The sequence below is a fragment of the Anneissia japonica genome, unplaced genomic scaffold, assembly GCF_011630105.1.
Source record: "Anneissia japonica isolate Jap-2015-1 unplaced genomic scaffold, ASM1163010v1 scaffold287879_len466271_cov187, whole genome shotgun sequence".
In the NCBI taxonomy this organism is placed as follows: domain Eukaryota; kingdom Metazoa; phylum Echinodermata; class Crinoidea; order Comatulida; family Comatulidae; genus Anneissia; species Anneissia japonica.
The window spans coordinates 185835-205980 of record NW_022706284.1 but is presented as its reverse complement, the minus strand read 5'-3'; the positions used below and the strand labels follow the sequence as shown (position 1 = coordinate 205980).

Genomic DNA, 20146 nt, shown 5'->3' with positions numbered 1-20146 from the left:
GCTTTTATATTGCAGTATATTTCGGGTCATTTAGATACTAGGTTGCCTTGCTGGGCATTTGGCAGACGATCAGAGAATAAATAAATATCTTCAACAAACAGGAATTGCAGTTAGCTGTACAGCTATTAGAAGATGTCCATATATATTGCAATACAATATTCTAGACTTAGTAACTTTTTCATTAAAAAAAATTGTTATGTTTTAGGACTGATATGATTCCTACAAAAAATACTTTGATTAAAACTTTATTGTCATTAGATATTTAAGTTACAAAGTTAAAGATCATATGATGCACAGAGATGTAAATGGATATGTTGAATATAATCTAGAAATTAAAAAGGATCTGGAATGGATATATTTTCAAGATCACTGAAGAGGATCTAGAATGGATTTGTTGGAAACAACCTGGAAGTGGATATATAGAACAAAGTAAAATAATTTTAAAAAGATATTTGGCAAATATTTAATTGAATTTGCTCCTCTCACCTTCAAATGCTTTACTTGCTGTTGCTACAAGGTTTTGCCAGTCTAAATGTGAGGCATTGTCTGGGAGGGGGAAGACGGTAGGGGTTGATCCGGTTTGGCTAACTGTGTCTGGATCTGTAAATGTAATAAATAATGACTCATTTTATTGCCAATTTCCTTTTCATTAAATGTTTTAAAACCTTTGTTTACTCTTACCAGCAAGTGCAGCCAAATTATATTAACTGGATTTTTTTGTCTTTTAAATTAAAAATCATGGTTCAATAGAAATTACGGAAATATCCATCTAATCATCTGTTCATTAAAACAATTTTTTTTTCTTCAAAAGTGTATCTCTTCAAACAAGATTGAAGGGACAAAGGTGCACATCAATTAGATTAAGATATAACAAATAGGAAACCACATCTGGTGAGGGAGATGTTAAGAAAGAAGTACCATCAAGTAATTTGGTCTCTTAAAAAAGTGTATACAAAAAGGTGTTATTATTAATTATTAATATCATAAACAGAATATAAATTCATCAACATCTTCAAAACATTAACGCAATTGTCATTCATATTAACATAACTGACATCCATCTATTGTCATCAACATTAACAAAATTGCAATTATTAACATCATCAACCAGTCCAGTCATAAACACCATAATGGTAACAAGGTATCTTTCAACTTACAGTTGATTCATTCATCCTGCATAATTCTATTCATGTGCTTTGCAGACATGTAACTAATCAGGAGAAAATATCATCATCACTGTCATCATGACATTCAAAAAAATATTTTCAGGAAAACCTTGAGGCCAATCAGAGTGAGAAAAAAAAGCCACAGGTGCACGAAATAACCACACACACTCAAAGAAGGTAGAGGATACTTAAAAACAATGAAACATAAAGATCAAATCATGAATGCATTTTCCAAAGCTATGTCATGAAGCAGCAGTAGACATGAGAAGATTAAAGACAGGAACTGTAAGCCTATATGATGCAATCAAAAATAAACATAAACACAACCACAACTTAATCTAACACATTAATCCGAGACAGGTGGTCATGCAAAGGAGAAAAAATCCGGCCACAACATGCAAATGTGACAGTGCTCGTAAAATGCTATATTACTTTCTGAAAAAGGCGACATCGGGAATCTGCAAAAATTTAAACTTTCTTTGATGAAAAGTGTTGCAAGATCTGGAAGGCAAATTGACACTATATTTAAATCAAATCCTTACAAACTAATTCAAGACAATCGTAGTGAGTAAAATAAAATTTGAGTAAAAAAATAGATTGGTATAAAAAGTAATTATTGTAGGAAGATGATTATTTGAGGACAATTCAAATACAGAAACAGCAAGAGGAGAATTACAGTCCAATTGTGCACTTCTCACATGCTATATTAGTGGCATGTTTAGTCAAAGAAAAAAACAGCCCAATATACTCACGAGTTTTGTGAAAAAGATGGAGGGAACATTAGATAAAATTTATGAGTGTAGAGGTTGTTGTTACAAAATAATAAAAAAATAAATATAACAAACTAATATATAATTCTAGAAAATAAATCCAATCAGTATAGGGTCAAGCAGAATTTTTACCAATTCAACCAAAAAGTTTTAATTTAGAAAATATGGAATCATAAAAATTGTAGATATGATGAGACAGAAAATAATAAATAGGATAAGGGAATGGGATAGGTGATCAAGCATTGCTATGTAACATAAAAAAATGACAAATAAACAATGTGTCATTTGTGCTGATGAAGAAAAAATTGTGTGCAATTAAATACTATCAAATTTTAATTGACAAAAGAATGAAACATGCCACAATATTGTCATAATAGATAGATTTTAAAATTTCTATAGCACCGGCTAAAAGATGACATCACATCAAGACCACATATGGGAATACCATACTTTTTTGTCATAGAAAATTTAATAGTTGTGAAGAGAGATTGCAATGAATTTGATACATATATTTAATGTAATAAGAGCAGTAAATAGTCCAAAATTATTTATAACAACATAGTATTGCCGACTTAATCAAAAACTGCCACCTAATATGAATATAAAACTTTAAAAAAAAAATTCTTAATTTTTATACTTTAATTATTAGCTAAATCATTAGAAAAATGTCTCTAATCAATTAACAAACATTTATGTAGTCTTTACATAACCCCTACTTTCTGATGGAAAGTTAAAGGATATTTATAGTAAAACTTAAGTAGCTCCTCTTAATAAGAAATTAGAAAACAAATTAAAATTTTTGAGGCTTTTTATATAATTTTTTTTTTTTTTGAAAAATGAATTTTTTAAGAGAATGAAGATATGTTTAAAAAAAAATATTTTCTTATAGTTTCAATTGAAAGGTAATAACTTACTTACAAAAAGTAAGCAATGCAAATACTGACTTTCACTGGTTTTTTTTATGTCATATGTGATTAAATCATTTAATTTATCTTGAGAAATACAACATAGCAAAATATAACTAATCATAACAATACAATTCACGATTAAAAGCATTAGCCAAAAAACCTGAAGGGATTACTTGTAAGTATTAAGATGTCGCTATCCAAATGAAATTACATGCACAATAACAAATATTCACTTTCAATATACAGTAGATTCATCATTAAAATATAACTTTTCACAATTTTTTGAATTATTGAGTTTTTATCAATTTAAAGTGTTTAATTTAAACAGTAGTCTTTGAGAGTCAACTAAGAATAAGAGTAAACCAAAATGGAATTTATCTTTACATCTACAAGTATTTTATTCCCAATTTGGGAAAGTGAATTCTGTGTATTTTAAAGCCAGGCTCCGGAGCAAAAAATATTAGATAAGTTGTACGAATGACATTATTTTCCTTCCAGTTCAGAGTCCTTCAGTGTCTTACAAAACTCATTTGTACAACATAATAAACATCTTTTCCCTGGAGCCTGCCATTAATGAATTTGTTCTAGAAAATACATGAGTGAATGTAATAATGTATGTTGTGTCCACATATATATATATATTAGCTTAATATAGTGAGAGTACTATATTGCCTATGAAACTTTGTTGAGTAATAAATTAAATGTATATGTGCAAGCTTTTATGAAGAATGATGTTGCAGTGTGCTCAAAAAAAAAAAAAAAAAAAAAAAAAAAAACCAGCAGAGCAAAATTTTGAAAACTAATAATGCAATGGAAAAAATGAGGAAAAATGCATGAAATCAAACAAAACATCTGTAACAAACTATGACCAACATCACAGATACATACTCTGTTTTTCTCTTTGAAGTCGACGCACTTAGTTGGTAACAAAAAAAAAAGACAATGGTTGTTAAAATATGTGTGAAGCATGCATCTATGTGCAAGACACAAAAATATTGGTATTATTTTCTATTCTAACAATGAATTCTAACTTTCATCCCTGCAATGATTTTTATACTAATTCCTCTAATATGGTGAGCAACTTAACAACTCCAATTTATTTACAATGTGTAACAGTTAAATTTTCTTTCCAAAAGCATGCATTCACTTTGACATGAATCACAACATGTGCCCTACCTCGAACTAGGGCCGGGAAAGCTGTGTTGAACATTGACTCATTTGATGGTTCATGGTCTCCCAACTTCTTGTATGGCCCACCTCCTGCTGCAATACTTTCATCGGATAGTGTACGCTGTAGGCTGGACCATGTTGAGTTGTTTGATTTGCCTGGGTAAGTTGCAAGGGCCTGTGATGTGTGCTAATAAAAACCACAATAATCAAGTGTTGGACAGAACATTTCGTATCAAAACATTATGACAACTGTGAAAATCACAACATTTGCATAAATCAATTTCAATCAATTTAAAGGGTAAACAATAAAGCTGAAACTGTTAACTTTTGCCTACAAAAAATAAACAATTTATAAATAGACAGGCATTATTAATCTTCTGTTTTGTAAGGAAATGAAAAGACTAAAATTGAAATAATTTAATTTAATATTTTACCAGAAATTTAGTAATTCTTTATTAATCATTATTTTGATGTGTACTTTTTTGTTTTCCCTATCTTCCTAAAAAATAGTTAAATATTGCATTATATTATCCTAATTGTTTCTTCCTTATTTCATCATTTATCATATAATTACATGATTTCCATATATGCTATTCTTCCTTATGGATAAGTGGGAAACGAAACCACTCAGCAATAGCAGTTCACAAGAACTAATGCAATCAACACTAATAACACAGGTTTTAAATGAATATGAATTAAGTGTGATTCATATCACACCAAAATTCACCAAGTGAATAGTTTAATACAAGTTAATGAGAAAGTCTATGCCAAAGCTATTTTTAGAATTTTCAGTTAGTAAAATGAAATTAATGAAAGATTACGATGAACGAAAGTTGAAAAATGTTAATTCTTTCCAAGATTGAATTATATGCTTGTAGGAAATTATTAGTTTAAGATAAGTGATAATTAAATGTTAAACTGAAACATACATAATGGCATGCATGTTATGTCAAACTTTTTTGTTAATGTTTTAGCAAATCTCAGAAATGTATTCAATTTAATAATTATTAATAGAAAAATATAACTTGAGCAAATATCTGGTCATTTTTTAAAAGAAAACCAAAATAAAAATTGAACAATTATCTAACATTTGATGGCCTAATTATAATGGAAAATCAATACCCTGATAATTTTATACAAATTTGACACACAAATATTGTCACCAGAACCTTATCATAAAGTAGATGGTGCTATTATTATCATTTACAACTGTCACATAAAGTTAATATTACCAACTTATTATTTAAACTTTAGAAAAATATTAATTAAAAGGATAATTATAACTTTGCTAATCAGTATTAACTTCTGACTCATGATTTTACTATATATTGCAATCAATAATGAAAGGTTTGTCTCCGTATGAGGACAACTAACCCTTGTGGTTTTGTTTCACTTCGCAGTCTTCATGTATTTTTGTGATATTTACCTAGAACTGTAAATGTGTCCCCCATTCATTGACGTGGAGATGATATAAACTTGGCGTCTATTAATAGCAGTTCATTACTTTTAGAATGACAGGCTTGTGCAACTGCCAAGAGCAATTGGCTAAGTGAATTTTATAATTATTTCTAAAAAATTATTTTTGATTCTTTGTGAACTACCCAAAAAATTCAGCATGCCAGGAGGTATAATCTAGACAAAGACATACACATATACTGTAACCTGGTTAGCAAACTGAGAATGTTTAGTTGTGTATTGTGAAGCGATATGAACTGAAGTTGGTACAGTACATAAATGCGAATTAAAAGAGCTAACCTCTGAATACTTTTTTATTATATTGGGCCTACAAATAGAAGTGCTTGTAAAGCCTGGATTAACTGTTATTATGAATCCTATATACATACTACATGCTAGTTTGGTTATCAAGATTTGTATTTTATAGGCATACAGTTCAGATATATATTTTAGTAAATTTAGTAAATGAGTAATATCACTTGTAGCAGTAGTTCCTATAATGTTGGATTAACACAAGAGTAGTGCCACAAATTATTTCATAAGCAGACTAATCCAAGTGTATTAGTCAATCAGTTTTTATGTATATTTTTGAAATGCCTGCTGTGAATAATGTCAATCGCAGTTTCTTTTTAGACAAAACTACTTAAAATAAATGATTTGCGTGGGAAAATATGTCTGACCTATTAAACAAATAGATCTGTAATCTCTCTCATCCGTATTTCCATAAAGTCACAATTACCAAATTAACAACACAGTTTGTATCTTAATTTTGATAATTTATATAATTCTTATACTTACAACTGGGAACAGACTGGTATTAATAATTAATAAATTAATTTGTAAAACAAACATATATTTATATCTATCTAAAATATGATATAGTTTATTATTTATTAATGGGGTTGTAAAAAGGGGCCCACTGAAGCAGTGATTTTTGTTCACTCAGTATCCACATCTGACATTTTTCCCATCATTTTCCTAATTGTTTTAATACAAATTAATTTTAATCTATTGTTACAAATGTATGAAATTCAATTTCCTTTTGTTAACTAAAAATTCTTCCGGCTTAGTTTATTCAATAGTGTTTCTTTTTCCACTAACAATAAAATTGCATCAATGACAATAAAATTAGTAAGAATAATGAGGTATTTTTATACCAAGATCGAAGTAGTAAATAAGGATTAATAATGAATGGTTAGGTATGAGTTAAATTTGTTCAAAAATATAAAATTGAACCAAAGAAATGTAATAATGAAATTTTAAATCCCAAGGAATACATAGTAAGTTTGTAGTTGAACCCAGAGTGAAATCAAATACCCAACAATAGTAAAGGGTCAAAAATAAAACAGTTCACATCTGCCCTGGTAAGCTGCACTTTCCTTTTCTTCTTCATTTTATCATATGTTTATCATTTCAGTAAGACAACCACATACTTGAACCAATAGATGTAGCACCACCGCTGGCATTTCAATGAAAATTGATTAGTTCACAACAAAAGTAACAATGATAACAATGAAAAGCTCTGGGATGACTGTATCACTAGTGCCAAAAACATTACAAACTATGATCCTGAAATTTGGTCCAATACTTGAACCCTTTATGACCTTCCTTTTAAAGTGGTGCAGAAATGTGAAACTTTTAATTGTCACTAATTGGAATGATTACAATCTTTTATCTTGTTGCCATTCAATGCGTTATTTGGTGCACCTTGCTATTGCTAACAGTTCCATAATCAAATTTCCCATGGTGCAATAAAGTATACCTGACCTCCTTGAAATCACAGTTGTTTTTGGGATTGCACCTTTCAACGAAAGGGTAAGACATTGCCAGGAAATCCTGTGATGTTTAAACCAAATACGTCAGGCAGATTTAAGACTGCACATCAACAAACTGTGTGATAATGTGTACCTGTGCAAGGACAGGATGTCAATTTAAAGACACAACATGCATTTTCAATTAGCACTATACATGCAACAGCCTTATCAACTAATTTTCAATCAACAAGGGGCCACATTCACTAACATTTTTTTCCCATAGCAGTTTCATTTTTAAGCATAAAAAATATCACGGACTGGCTGTGTTAGCATTTATAGGTTGGTTTTTTTTTTTTTTTTTGCATATAAAGCATGAAAATCTTCAGAGCTTTTCATTCAATAGCTTGCTTGCATGCAAAATGACAGGTTAATTACCAATGCAGGTGAGTAGGCAACAAGCGTTTGGCGGAATTGAAATGAGCATGTGCGGATTGGTGGCCGGGGAGGTGCAGGTGATCGAGAGTTAGAAGAGCAAAAGGAGGACCATTCACTCTCATTCTCTACCTCGCTATCCAGATCATTTGTGCTAAGTAGGCGCCGTAAGTCCTCTTGTAACGAAGACGCTGGTTTGGTTGGTTTGGTAACACCTGGCCTGAGACGACTGGACAACGACTCATTTGATGATTGCTTAGGATCAAGAATTTTCCTGTTATAATGACAATAATTAATGATTAGTAAATAAAATGAAAAACTACTATTGTTATTGTTTTAATATTTTAATGGGAGTAATGGTCCTGTTAGAATTTGATTTCTTTGATGTGATATACACCAAGGTTAACCCACAAAAGTCCATACCAGGGATCCTTCTGGTAGTGAACTGGGCAGTACACCAGAATTTCTTGCTTTTTTTAATCACTTTCTCTAAGGTGCACATGAGCCATATTGCCACATGGGACCAACAGCTTAAACCTCTCATTTGAAAAATGGTGTGCTATTGAAACTTTGCTATTTCAACCCTCCAGCTGAAAAAAAGGAGAGTAGCAGATTAAATTGAACAGGGTAAAGATCTCCATGGTTGATTTGTCACTGTCATTTATACAAACTTTTCTATATAAATAAAAGGATATGATCAGAGTATAAAAAGAACATAATCTTCTATCTACTAGAAGCTGCTTCCAATTAAAATCATACGGTGAAAGTGATTTATCAGTTTTTTCACTATGTTGAGTTAATTAGTTACAAACAGTCGGAGGTGCTTGTGAAGTATCACAAACGAATGACTAAGCAGTAAATGTACGAGAAGAAATATCAATTAGAAAGTGATATTTATCATTTTAATGAAAGAACATGTGACGCTTATCATTAAAACATTTCTGTAGTATGATGCAAACTAATTATAACCGATCAATTACAATCGGTTTTAGAGTATTTTTAATCAATAATGTAAATGTGAAAGAACCAACTAATTCATTCTTGCTACTCTACCTTCTGGCCTGCCTTGGACTATTAGCATCACTTAAGCTGCTACTTGACGAGTGGTTGGTGGTATTTCCTCTTAAACGCTGTGAACTATACTCCCTCGTTCCACGCATTGGACTATTTCTGTGATCAGGGCTGCGGGGGCGTACAGTTGTTGCATGATGTCTTGTAATTACTGGGCTTTGTGATGGTGATTGTTGCCCTGGTCTGGATACCCGAAGACTTCCACTGAGATCTCGATGGCCTGACCCACTAGATTGAGTTGAATGATCGCTAAGATTTGAATTGCTTGGAATGTGTAATGCATCGTAAGTGTTTGAACGTGGAACACTAATGTCAAATGTAAAATCTTTCTCAGTCCTCCGATATGATGGACTTTGACCCGGGCTGTACCTTTCTGGAGGTCCATAATTTATGTGATCAAGATCTTTGTAGTCTCCGTGGAATCCTTGTGGATCTGGCAGCATTGGTGGACCACTACCATAACCTGGATCAACTAGGCTATCTTTAGAAACAGCCCTGGTGCTGTCATGGTAACCTGAATCAGCATGGTAACCATCATCATTAGTGTCATCTACATCATACCATTTCTCTTCATTTGCATTCATTAAAGTATCTCTACTGCCCTGAAATTAAACATGGAAAATATTTATAATTCAAATTAAGAATAGTACATACCTATCGACAATGATAACATGTCAGAATATTTTCATGCACGAGTATGGTAAATCAATTTTTAGAACTCCTTAATTATTTTGTTTCACATCTTGACATTTTGCAATACATTCCAGGATCAGCAAATGTGACCTTCTCTTTGTATGTTATATATAATTATACAAAAGAAGTAGTCACACATATGGCATGATAATTTAACTCCTCCTTCTTACCTGAACTGCTGCATTAACTGTTCTGTACTTCTTAGTGTTACTGTATGGTGATTCACCCCTATTCTGATTGAAATTTGTTGGTGTTAAAACTGCAAAAAACATAGTTATATTAAAGATTGATAAGAGCAATATAATGTAAAATACACATTGTAGATTGGCATAAATGTGTTTAGCAGAGGTTGCAAATCCTACAATTTGACAGAAGGAAGTGTTTGTTGACAGAATGACAGTGGAAGAAAAATATTAATACAGGTCTCCTTCTAATTAAAGACCCCCTCTAATTAAAGATAACCTCAAATTAAAAGCCAATTTACTGTGGTCCCAGATTAACTAATTATTATTCTAATTACACACCAAAGAGAGAGACCTGTATCAAAAAATTATATTAACTAACCTTCCATTTCAGAATCTTCTTTAGATATTCTACGTCTATGATTTGATACATCTGCTTGTCTGTACGGTCTGTTTTCTCTACTGCCCCGATGCTCCATTAAATTTCTACTGACTTCCTCTCGCGACATCCTCTCTAAACTGCCCAGTCCGGAGCTATCAGAACCATGTTGATTGCGCTGAAGTTCTAAGGAGACCTGACGAAGATGCTTTGCTTCTTCATCAATTATAAGGCCGGTCCTTGCATGGTCTAAATGCTCATAGTCACCCGCAACCTTCCCTTGAGGTGCCTGATCATCAGCCGGAGAGTACTCGGTTGGTAGTCTCTGCCATTGTGTGCCACGCGAGGGGCCATTGGAGTTAACAGCTGGAGAAGTTGTAGTCCTGGCATGAACTCTTTGAGAACTATAATCTAAAATATAATTTTTAAAGCAGCAGTGAAATGAAACATTAATAATAATTTACATGATTTCATCTATTTCATTTTGGGACAAGTAGTTTACAGTTAATCAATCAATCAAAGTTATTTTTTTTAGAAACTTCCATCTTTTATTACAAAAGTAATTATCATGAAGTTCAAAGACAGGTAAGTATCAAAAGGCTGTAGAAAAGGGATCTTAAATTGGGGGTCTATTTAAGGGAGACCTACATTTTTCTTCATATAATTACCTTAAATTTTCCACTATGGTTTCATAGCCTATTAACAATATAATGTTCTGCATTTAATTGTAAGAAATGATGTTAAAAGATAACAAATAACTGGGTTTTATTTTCTTAAATTTCATCCACATCTAACAGCAAGTAACTTGCCAATTACAGGAGGGATGATGATTTATAAACCGATTCTCTTTATGAGGCTTTGGGAGTGGGGTTGTTAATCGTTGTGAGAAAATCCTGCCACCACTAACCTGTTGAACTTCAAATATAAGTATGTACAAAGGTCAAGTAGAAGAATGATGCAATATAATATACCTTTGTCTTTGCTTCTAGATCCACCCCCAACAGAATGAGACCGTTTGCCTATGGACTCCCTGCGACCTACACTTCTCGGAACTCTACTCTCAGATGGCACATACTCTGATGACATCTGACCTCTATAAAGCCAATAAATACAATTTAACGTTAAGCATTAAACTGAAAACATAGCAAACTTACAAGAAAGAAGCAAATGTAAGTCATGACAACAAAAACATGTTAATCAATATAGAAAAATTTTTTAAATCAACGTTCCGCAAAGTATGGTCCACGATTCAAATTTGGGCCGAGAAACATTTTTGGAGGGCCGCGTATACGATCTTTGCTTACGCCGCACTATACAATCTTTGCTGACAAGCTTAAGCTGACAAGTACTGTACATATGTGTGGAAAATCCCTGATAGATCATTCTGGGCATGCGCATGGACATTCATGGGCAGTTTTGAAGTAGCCTGTGATGATATGATGGTAGCTTTTACGAAAGTGATATTTCCCATGCCAAAGACAACGATAAAACGAACGCTAAAACAAAATTTATTCGGCGATTTTCTTATGTAAAACTTATGTATTATACTACACAATTAAATTAATACAAATACGACCATTCTTTCACCAGCAATATATTGATTTAATAGAGAAATTAACAAAATCACAATCTGTAGATGACGATGTAAGGTCGAGCGTTCGTAAAAATCGTAGTTTATACTGTATAGGCCTAGGTAGTAAAAAATTGCAGAGGCTGCCAACCTCAACGGAGAAATTAAGGTCGGCAAATTTTTGCCGACCTAATTTTTTCCAAATTTCATGGGCTGCTATATATACTTTTTTCATACCGCTGACATAAAGGAGCTTTTCGTTGATGAGCTATGCTTGGTACCATTTAGTACATGTTCCCATTCAAGCAATTTTGTTACTATTTATCTATTTGTATTTAGGTACGTATGAACAATGTATGTACATTGTATTATTATTTTATTATAATGTTATTATAAACATTTAAAAAGTTACTCTGCTTATAATAATATAAAAAATATCGTTTTTTATATTAAGGTAAGTATATAAAGAAAACAGCAAAAAAACTTATCAATGCATAACATATGCAATATTTTATACACATTATATACTTTAGTGTTTAAAATTTTTACACCAGAAGGAAAAAAGATGAATAGACAAACATTGGTTAAGTATAAAACAAAAAAATGGTCATATACATGAAAAAATAAACACCAGTGATAGAAGATTAAACTAACACTATGAAAATTAAAATCAGTGAACGCAAAGACCAAAATAAGGCTAAAAATATTTTGCATGGAGAGTATCAATAACAAAATAATTAAACTTTCGGTACACAGTGTGTAAGAATATGGTTTTTAAGGTAAAATCACTGGTTGACTGTCGATGTTTCGGCAATAATTAAAACAATTATAATTATAGATGATTAAACACACAAAACAATCAATAAAAAACAAAGCTGAGTGGTTGATGCGAAGTACAGATGCATTTGAGAAAAGTGTATTGAGTTTAAGGGTAGTCTAAGCCAAAGCCAAGATTCTGTGCAGGTCATCAAGCAATTAATGTCAGAATAATGATGATAACTATAATTGGAGTTAAAGGGCACAATACTTACTTCCTAGTGCTTCCATCGTCATGTGGAGGTATCACCACAACCTTTACGGTTGCCGAGGTCCTCAAAAGGTCGATCATCTGGTCATGGGTCAAGGTGCAAACGGCAACTTTACATATCTGTAAAAATGGACAAATGTTCAATAAAATTGACTCAATCTTTACTGAAATTACTTTATTAATGTGGACTGTCACAAAAATCTGAAATTTAGCAAAAATGATGTGTACCACAATTTACTTCTTGTTAATACATGAGAATATATCAAAACATTGTACAGGAAAACATGGCAGAAGTTGCACAATATACTTGGATTAAAAGAAAATTTTGCTTAATCACATTTCTGTCAATTGCACTCAATGAGTTAGCTTGCAAAACCAATGATTCAAATTGAATTGAGGTCAATTACCTCCACAAGTCTGCTGTTTTTCCTGAGTCCAGCTTGCCAAGCAAAGCCGTACTGGTCTACTTCTGCCACTACTCCTTGGTAGTGCACATGGAATCCTAACTGGCCTAGACCATTCCTTCGTAATGTTACTTCACTTGACTGTAGAAATAAAAGTATAAAATACAGAAAAATCAAGCCAACAAATCTCAAATAAAAATTGTGGGTTAATATATAAACATATATAAATTATTTTGTCTTCAGAAATACAACATAACAAGAAAATATAACTCCATTTCAATTCATTGTACAAAACATTAGTTGACACTTATTACTCATCAAAAATGGCCTAAAGTGTACTGTCATGGATGAAGTTTGCAAAACACATAAAAAATAAAACAAATGTTCTTATTGCTCAATCTCAAAACTAATACAATTTTTTTAGAGAGTTATATTATTACAACTTAATATTTCACAGATTTTCAGACTTACCTTAGCACCTTTAGAAACCATATTAAGCCTAGCGACAACTTCTGTGATTCCATCTCCACCTTCCACAAGATGGACGACAACGCAGTCTCCTTCATTAAAATACACCTTTAAACTAAAATAAGGAGAACAGGCATTTTATAAACCTAATTACTAATACCCAATTTTTACATGACATAATTTTACATAGGACAAATGCTAAATGATATACAGATTTCCAGGTTCCCAAACTGTGAGCACATAAAAGAGCAGAATATAAGCCGTACCATGTGATTGTGCACACAGTTCAATGCTACAGGCCCCTGCAATGTATTCTTCTTACACTGACATTACATGCTTAAGCTATTATCCTGCACGAATGAGCCTTTATATGGACATATTGTAGCAGGTGACGCTAAAACTTTCTTTAGAACGTGCTGTGTAACATATTGTCACGTTTAAGTTTCCAAATAAGGATGAGAAAATTAATTTGGGATAACCACATAATATCAATCAATTACTACAGATGGTATAATTTTTTATATGAGGGTGCTATAGGGAAGCAAATGGCCTATAATAAATCAATTTTTCAATTTAAGTAGTTTGTTAATTGTGTAACTGTTAATTTTATTACTTTATTCTATTTTCACCGTTCAAAATTATGCTTTGGTAACCTTACAAGTTTCCATAGTAACCTACCAGTTTTCATTAACAGTCCAACCTATGATAGCCATAGAAGGAATGCAGAAAATAGGCAGTTTGCTTGAGTAATCCATCAAAGTAAAAAGCTCTGTCGAGATGCCTAAAATACTATCAACTGGTTCTGCCAAACTGAAATCACCAACCTGACAAAAAAAAATTTAGAAATATTTGAAAATTCACAGATATTGCTTGTAGGTGGACAAATCAAGGAACGGTTGCCAAGCCATGTTGTTATTAACAGGCACTGAATATGATACAAACCAGCTTCATGCTTATCTCCCAGTTTGATGTGTCTGAAATTATGGCCTTGATTTTATTGTAGAAAAAGTGAATGAAAAAGCAATAATGAATAGTATTGTAAAGTATAATACATACTCCAAGTATTGAAATACACGCCATCGTGTTGGGATTCAATATTTCGACATTAATTATGTCATCATCAGGAATGATGACGACATAATTCCTGATGATGACATAATTCCTGATGATGACATAATTCCTGATGATGACATAATTAATGTCGAAATATTGAATCCCAACACGATGGCATGTATTTCAATACTTGGAGTATGTATTACACTTTCTTAACTGAGATTAAGAAAAAGCAATAATGAATAGTATTGTAAAGTATAATACATACTCCAAGTATTGAAATACACGCCATCGTGTTGGGATTCAATATTTCGACATTAATTATGTCATCATCAGGAATGATGACGACATAATTCCTGATGATGACATAATTCCTGATGATGACATAATTCCTGATGATGACATAATTAATGTCGAAATATTGAATCCCAACACGATGGCATGTATTTCAATACTTGGAGTATGTATTACACTTTCTTAACTGAGATTAATCAGTGGACCTTTCGGTTTTTGGAATAGTATTGTTGATATGGCTTACTGTGTATACTTAGAATGGGGAGGTAAATATATTGATCTGTGGAGTTCAAATGAAAAGACAAAGAGGAAGCCTGATTATGAATTCATATGAAAAGAATAGTGAAACATTTCGATATGATCTAACGATATAAGCTTATCTGGATAGAAAGACGATTAAATCAATAATTCTATGATATAGTCCACCTTGCCCATGTCCCATAAAAAGTGGCTATGATAAATTGGACTAATTTCTTTAACATTTTCTATTTAGTCACTGAAGTTTGGTTCAGTCATATAAATTGTGATCAAAAGATGATCATTCCATGTGATAAAAAAAATTAGAAAACCACAGAAAGGGTAAGCTCCTAGATTATTTTGATTGATTAAAATTACATATAAAAACTTGAGGCGACTGACAATTGTACGTGTATGTTTAGTAGGGCTTTGTGGTACCTAATAAAATTAATGTGTTTTTGACTTCGCCTTTCCTACAAATCCAATACAGATAGTTTCATTTGACTGATTTTGTTTGCAAAGACAAAAACCTGACGGAGATTTTAATACTTTTTAAATGTCACGAAAAATATACATGTGGTAAAAAAAATACATTTTTAAAAACAAATGTTATATAAATTAATTTGATGATTGTTTTCAATCTATGATGATTGCAAAAAAGGAAATGATGGTAAAATATTGTAATGATCATTTTTTGGCCGAATAAAAACGAACTTCTTTTGCTAGAACTTTATCTACTTTCAAGTTTTATAAAAAAAAAAATGTTTATTTATCACATAATTCTTGATACTGTGGATAGAGCTTAACAAATATTAGGCAGAATGATGGATGAACATGCACCAGTGATACCTATTTACCACAAACTACAGTAGTACCTGTACCATGGCAATATATCTACTCACAATTCAAATACACTACAGAATACCTACATCAAGACAACATAGACATAATATTAACCATGTGATATCAACTACCTATTATCATCATACATAGTAAATTTCATGATTGGGCATTCTCTGTTATTATTTCTGGTATGTATAAATAACACACAAAAGAAAACTAGAATAAAAAAACAAAAATGTTACATTAAAAACACTGTACTTGAATAAAGAGTTCAAAAATTAGGATATATTACTATAATACATAGTAGTATACAGAAATGAAGTTGTCATCAGTTAGTTGAGGGCAGCAAACAGAAATTAACTTTGCTTGTTATAAACCAGAAAATTTTAAAACTTCATTCATTCGTTTTCCACCAGTTTTAGTTTATTGTCTGGTAACGAAACATCAAAAATTAAATAATAATGAACAGGTTATTATGAAATAAGTTCAGAAAATTGTAAGCATTTAGTTTATAATATCCATTCCATTAATTGGAATTAAGTCATTGTTTGAAACCAATGAAAATATGATGATAAATATCACCCATTACCTTAGTTGAAAAAAAAAATAACATGCACTTTGTGAAAAAATAATATCAAGTGTCAGTTTCAAAGAGTGGTAACTTCTCAGCTTTTATGTTAAATAAGTAATAATAAAAAGTGAACTCCCAAAATCAGTAATAGGCTTGTGAAATTCAAGATTCCTGAAGCATCATTCAACATAATAAAACATAACAACATATCCGGTGAGAAATTCCAAAAATCCAATTAAAACCATAAGTATTAAAAATGTTAACAATCAACATTTTCATGCAAAGCAAACACTGGTATACTGTACAATGAAATTGATAGCATTCATTAAGACAATGCAGTGATTGGCTATGGAGTGATATACTAAACTCGTAAATGATTCTATGTCGTAATCACCTGATCACACTCTCCACCAGCTAGTGGTGACCACTGATCTGCCTGCATGGACGGAAAGTCAGAGGAAAAAAATATCAACAGATGGCAACACACAACACAGCATTTTTATTCTGTAGTATATTAACACACCAAGTTGTTGACGTCTTATATAAATAGACATAAACATCAAAAAATGATTATTACAATAGAACCACTATTAAGGGACACCTTCGGGACCAAATAGTGTCCCCTTAAAAGGGGTGTCCGTTTAATAGGGGTTGGTCGTAGTATTAAAAGATATACTTTATCTCATTTTGTGGCTGCAAAAATGTGTCTCCGCAATAAGCATGTCCCCTTAATAGTGGTGTCCCCCAATATGGATGTCCCCTGAATAGGGGTGCCCCAAAAGAAAGTGTTCTACTCTATTTGTATTTATTTGTCCATAATTTATTAATGACATTTGGCCATCTCATGAACGAGGCCTACTTGGTAGTGGTGCCTATATATAAGCCACCGTGAATAACTACAGCATATTGATTGCAACTTAAACTACAGTTTAATATTTAAACATTTTACAAATGTTTCACACACACAAACACACACAAATGGAATGGCAGCTGATTTGGATGGTCACCTGATTTGGATAGTCAGCTGATTTATTATATAAACAGCTGAAGGAATGATCAACAACCTGGATGGCCACTGACAAGCAACAAGATGTACATTAATTAGCACCTTATATGAGGTACTTTATTTTGAAATCAATATTCGTATAATAATCATTTCTCTTTATATCATCTTAATTACAATCCTATACTAAATACATTAGACAATTATTAGAAAATATATAACCTTAAATAAATAGCTAGAAAAAAATTCAATGGAAGGGAATGTTTGAAAAATGATTCAAAAGATGTACTTTATGTCATGCAAAATGTGGCTGTGAAATATCAGAATTCATTTTGTGTATGCAGTAAATTTTGATTTGCTAATGTTATAAGTACAGTGGATATTTCCATCAGATCATTAACCAGTGGCGGACCGTCAAGGCAAGCCAGGTATGCAGTGCATACCCTGGCTAAAACAAATTAAAAAAATATAGTAGTAAAGTTTCTCCGTTTTATTTAGCCCATTTCTTGGTCAGGATCTTCTATATACACCCTAATTTTTCGAGTGGAATGCAATTCATTGGAATAGCAAAGTTTTTTGTTTAATGTTTGGCCTACTTTGGTACCTAGGATAAATCACAGTCGGGCCTATCACATCGCACTTAGAATTTCCGCATGACTGGTCTTCGATATCAGTCAATCACTTATTCAGTGAGTCAATGGAAGTCAGAGCATACCCTACAACGCTTAAATTCGCTATTGTGACAACTGTGAGGTAGCGTCAGAATAGCCAATTTAACACTGGAATGGAAGCAGTGGTTCCAAGACTATGTGCGCATTCTCTTCTCACAAATCGGGACCTCCACTGCCGATCGGGTATTCTATCTATAAAGCCTAATCTGAATCGATTAAAGTTTAAATATATTTACATACATATGACCAGTATAGAAGAAACTTTGAATTTTTATTATTTGAATTGAAATTTGTTAAAATACAGGAATAATAATTCTTTTGAAGAGAAGACAACCATGCCGGTATTAAAAATAACATGCATTGTATTTTGACTAAAGAACGCAATCTGATTCTTTGTAGTAGTAGGCTTACAAACTTTTCCTATCACTAGCAGGCCCTAGCATCAGTGGCATGCCTTGAAATGGAAGGGAGCTGATGGTGTTACGAAGGTAAAGTGGGGGATTGGTGATTATGAAGGGATAACTCGCAAAATAAGGTGATATGAGGTGATTTTTAATTACTTGAATATGATTTGTGGGTGGTTGTGCGACTGGGGGATGGGCGAGTATTTTTTTTCAGGGGTAGGTGGAGGACATGAGGCCCCTTGTACATCCTGGATATGCCAATACCTAGCATACCCTGCAATTTACCCTACGGTCCGCCACTGCCGTTAACAGACATAAAACGTACATGAATAACCAGTTCATGACAATGAGAATTTCCTTACCTGGACATACCACATGAGGGCACCCTTCAATGACATATCTGGTGGAGTTTTTGGTGTGACCTTTTCTTTCTTGCGATCAAAGATGGCAAACTTTCCAAGCTTGCTGCTTGAATCAATGGTCGTTTGCGTCACATTGTCCTTTACCAAATCTTTCAAGTACTCTAATCTTGTTCGAGTTGCCATGGAAACAAATTTTTCTGACTTATGAACAGCATTTTCACCATTGATTACTGGAAGTTAAATGATCATCATTTCGATAAAATCATGTTTCAAAAATTGATTACTTGTAGAGAAATAAATTCTACAGAGTCAAGGAAACTGCTAATCACCATCATTTTGTCATAAAAAAAAAAATTCAAACTGAGAAGGCGTCAGGCTACTTACCCTTGGCGAGTAGGAATTCAGCAAATGAACCAGATTTTTTAAATTTCATATTTGCCGAGAAATAAGGTCCAAAAGATGAAACGCCTTTAGACCTTGAAACAGCAACACTAAAAAAAAATTATCTATAGATTAGCAAAACAAATTTATACAGTAAAAGAATAATTTAGAGATTAACAAAAATACAAATAAACTTTGTTTCTGAAATCATACCGAGGATTAGAATAAAAATTAATTAAATAATGAAACTTTCATTATTTAATATTGATCTAAATACTTATGTATAAATTTTATCATGACCTTTTACATTAGGTCATGATACTTAAGTAACTTGAGATGAGGTGAATTGCATACTATTCACCATTGCCTGCAGCATGCGGTATACAATCAAAATCCTAATTAACTGTGAGATTGGTTGTATGCAAAAACAGCTAATTAGCGATGATCTAGAGTGCATACAAAGTCAATGGTGACTTGAATGTTGCCCGAGGAACTTTAAATATAACCTGTTAATAAGGATATATGCCTGTCAGCATGGCAAATCTGTACTGGATTTGAAACACTATACCACAAAGACAAATTACAATGAGCGTTGCAGTTAACATTCCAAAACGAAGCTAATTACCTAGATCAATTTGACTATATGATAGGATGTTATGACACTTAAAATATTATGATTTGTTTGAACAAGTTGTAAGCTGTGCATTCAATCATTCTATCTGTATATCTGAAACATGACTAAATATGTATAATACATCTTCATCAACATTTCATCAATAGCATTAATTAAACAATTTCATATTTTATCTGTAACAAATGTAATTGTATGAATTTCTTTTCTTTAAAAATACAAAAAAATAGATTAGATATCACTGAAT

At 32.1% G+C, this 20146-nt stretch overlaps 1 protein-coding gene across 1 annotated transcript in view; it reads right to left on the bottom strand.

The window, feature by feature from the left end:
- LOC117106084 (signal-induced proliferation-associated 1-like protein 1) overlaps window positions 1-20146 on the bottom strand; it is a 69972-nt gene that overhangs the window by 13079 nt on the left and 36747 nt on the right. Inside the window, exons 10-25 of the mRNA XM_033247422.1 lie at window positions 19272-19378; window positions 18888-19117; window positions 16842-16883; window positions 14128-14273; window positions 13453-13564; window positions 12985-13122; window positions 12582-12697; window positions 10952-11073; window positions 9984-10391; window positions 9590-9678; window positions 8709-9328; window positions 7659-7929; window positions 4021-4201; window positions 3733-3759; window positions 1599-1667; window positions 487-600 (exon numbers count right to left, since the gene is read on the bottom strand). Of these exons, the coding sequence (XP_033103313.1) occupies window positions 487-600; window positions 1599-1667; window positions 3733-3759; window positions 4021-4201; window positions 7659-7929; window positions 8709-9328; window positions 9590-9678; window positions 9984-10391; window positions 10952-11073; window positions 12582-12697; window positions 12985-13122; window positions 13453-13564; window positions 14128-14273; window positions 16842-16883; window positions 18888-19117; window positions 19272-19378 (2792 nt within the window). The remainder of the gene's footprint in view (window positions 1-486; window positions 601-1598; window positions 1668-3732; window positions 3760-4020; window positions 4202-7658; window positions 7930-8708; window positions 9329-9589; window positions 9679-9983; window positions 10392-10951; window positions 11074-12581; window positions 12698-12984; window positions 13123-13452; window positions 13565-14127; window positions 14274-16841; window positions 16884-18887; window positions 19118-19271; window positions 19379-20146) is intronic.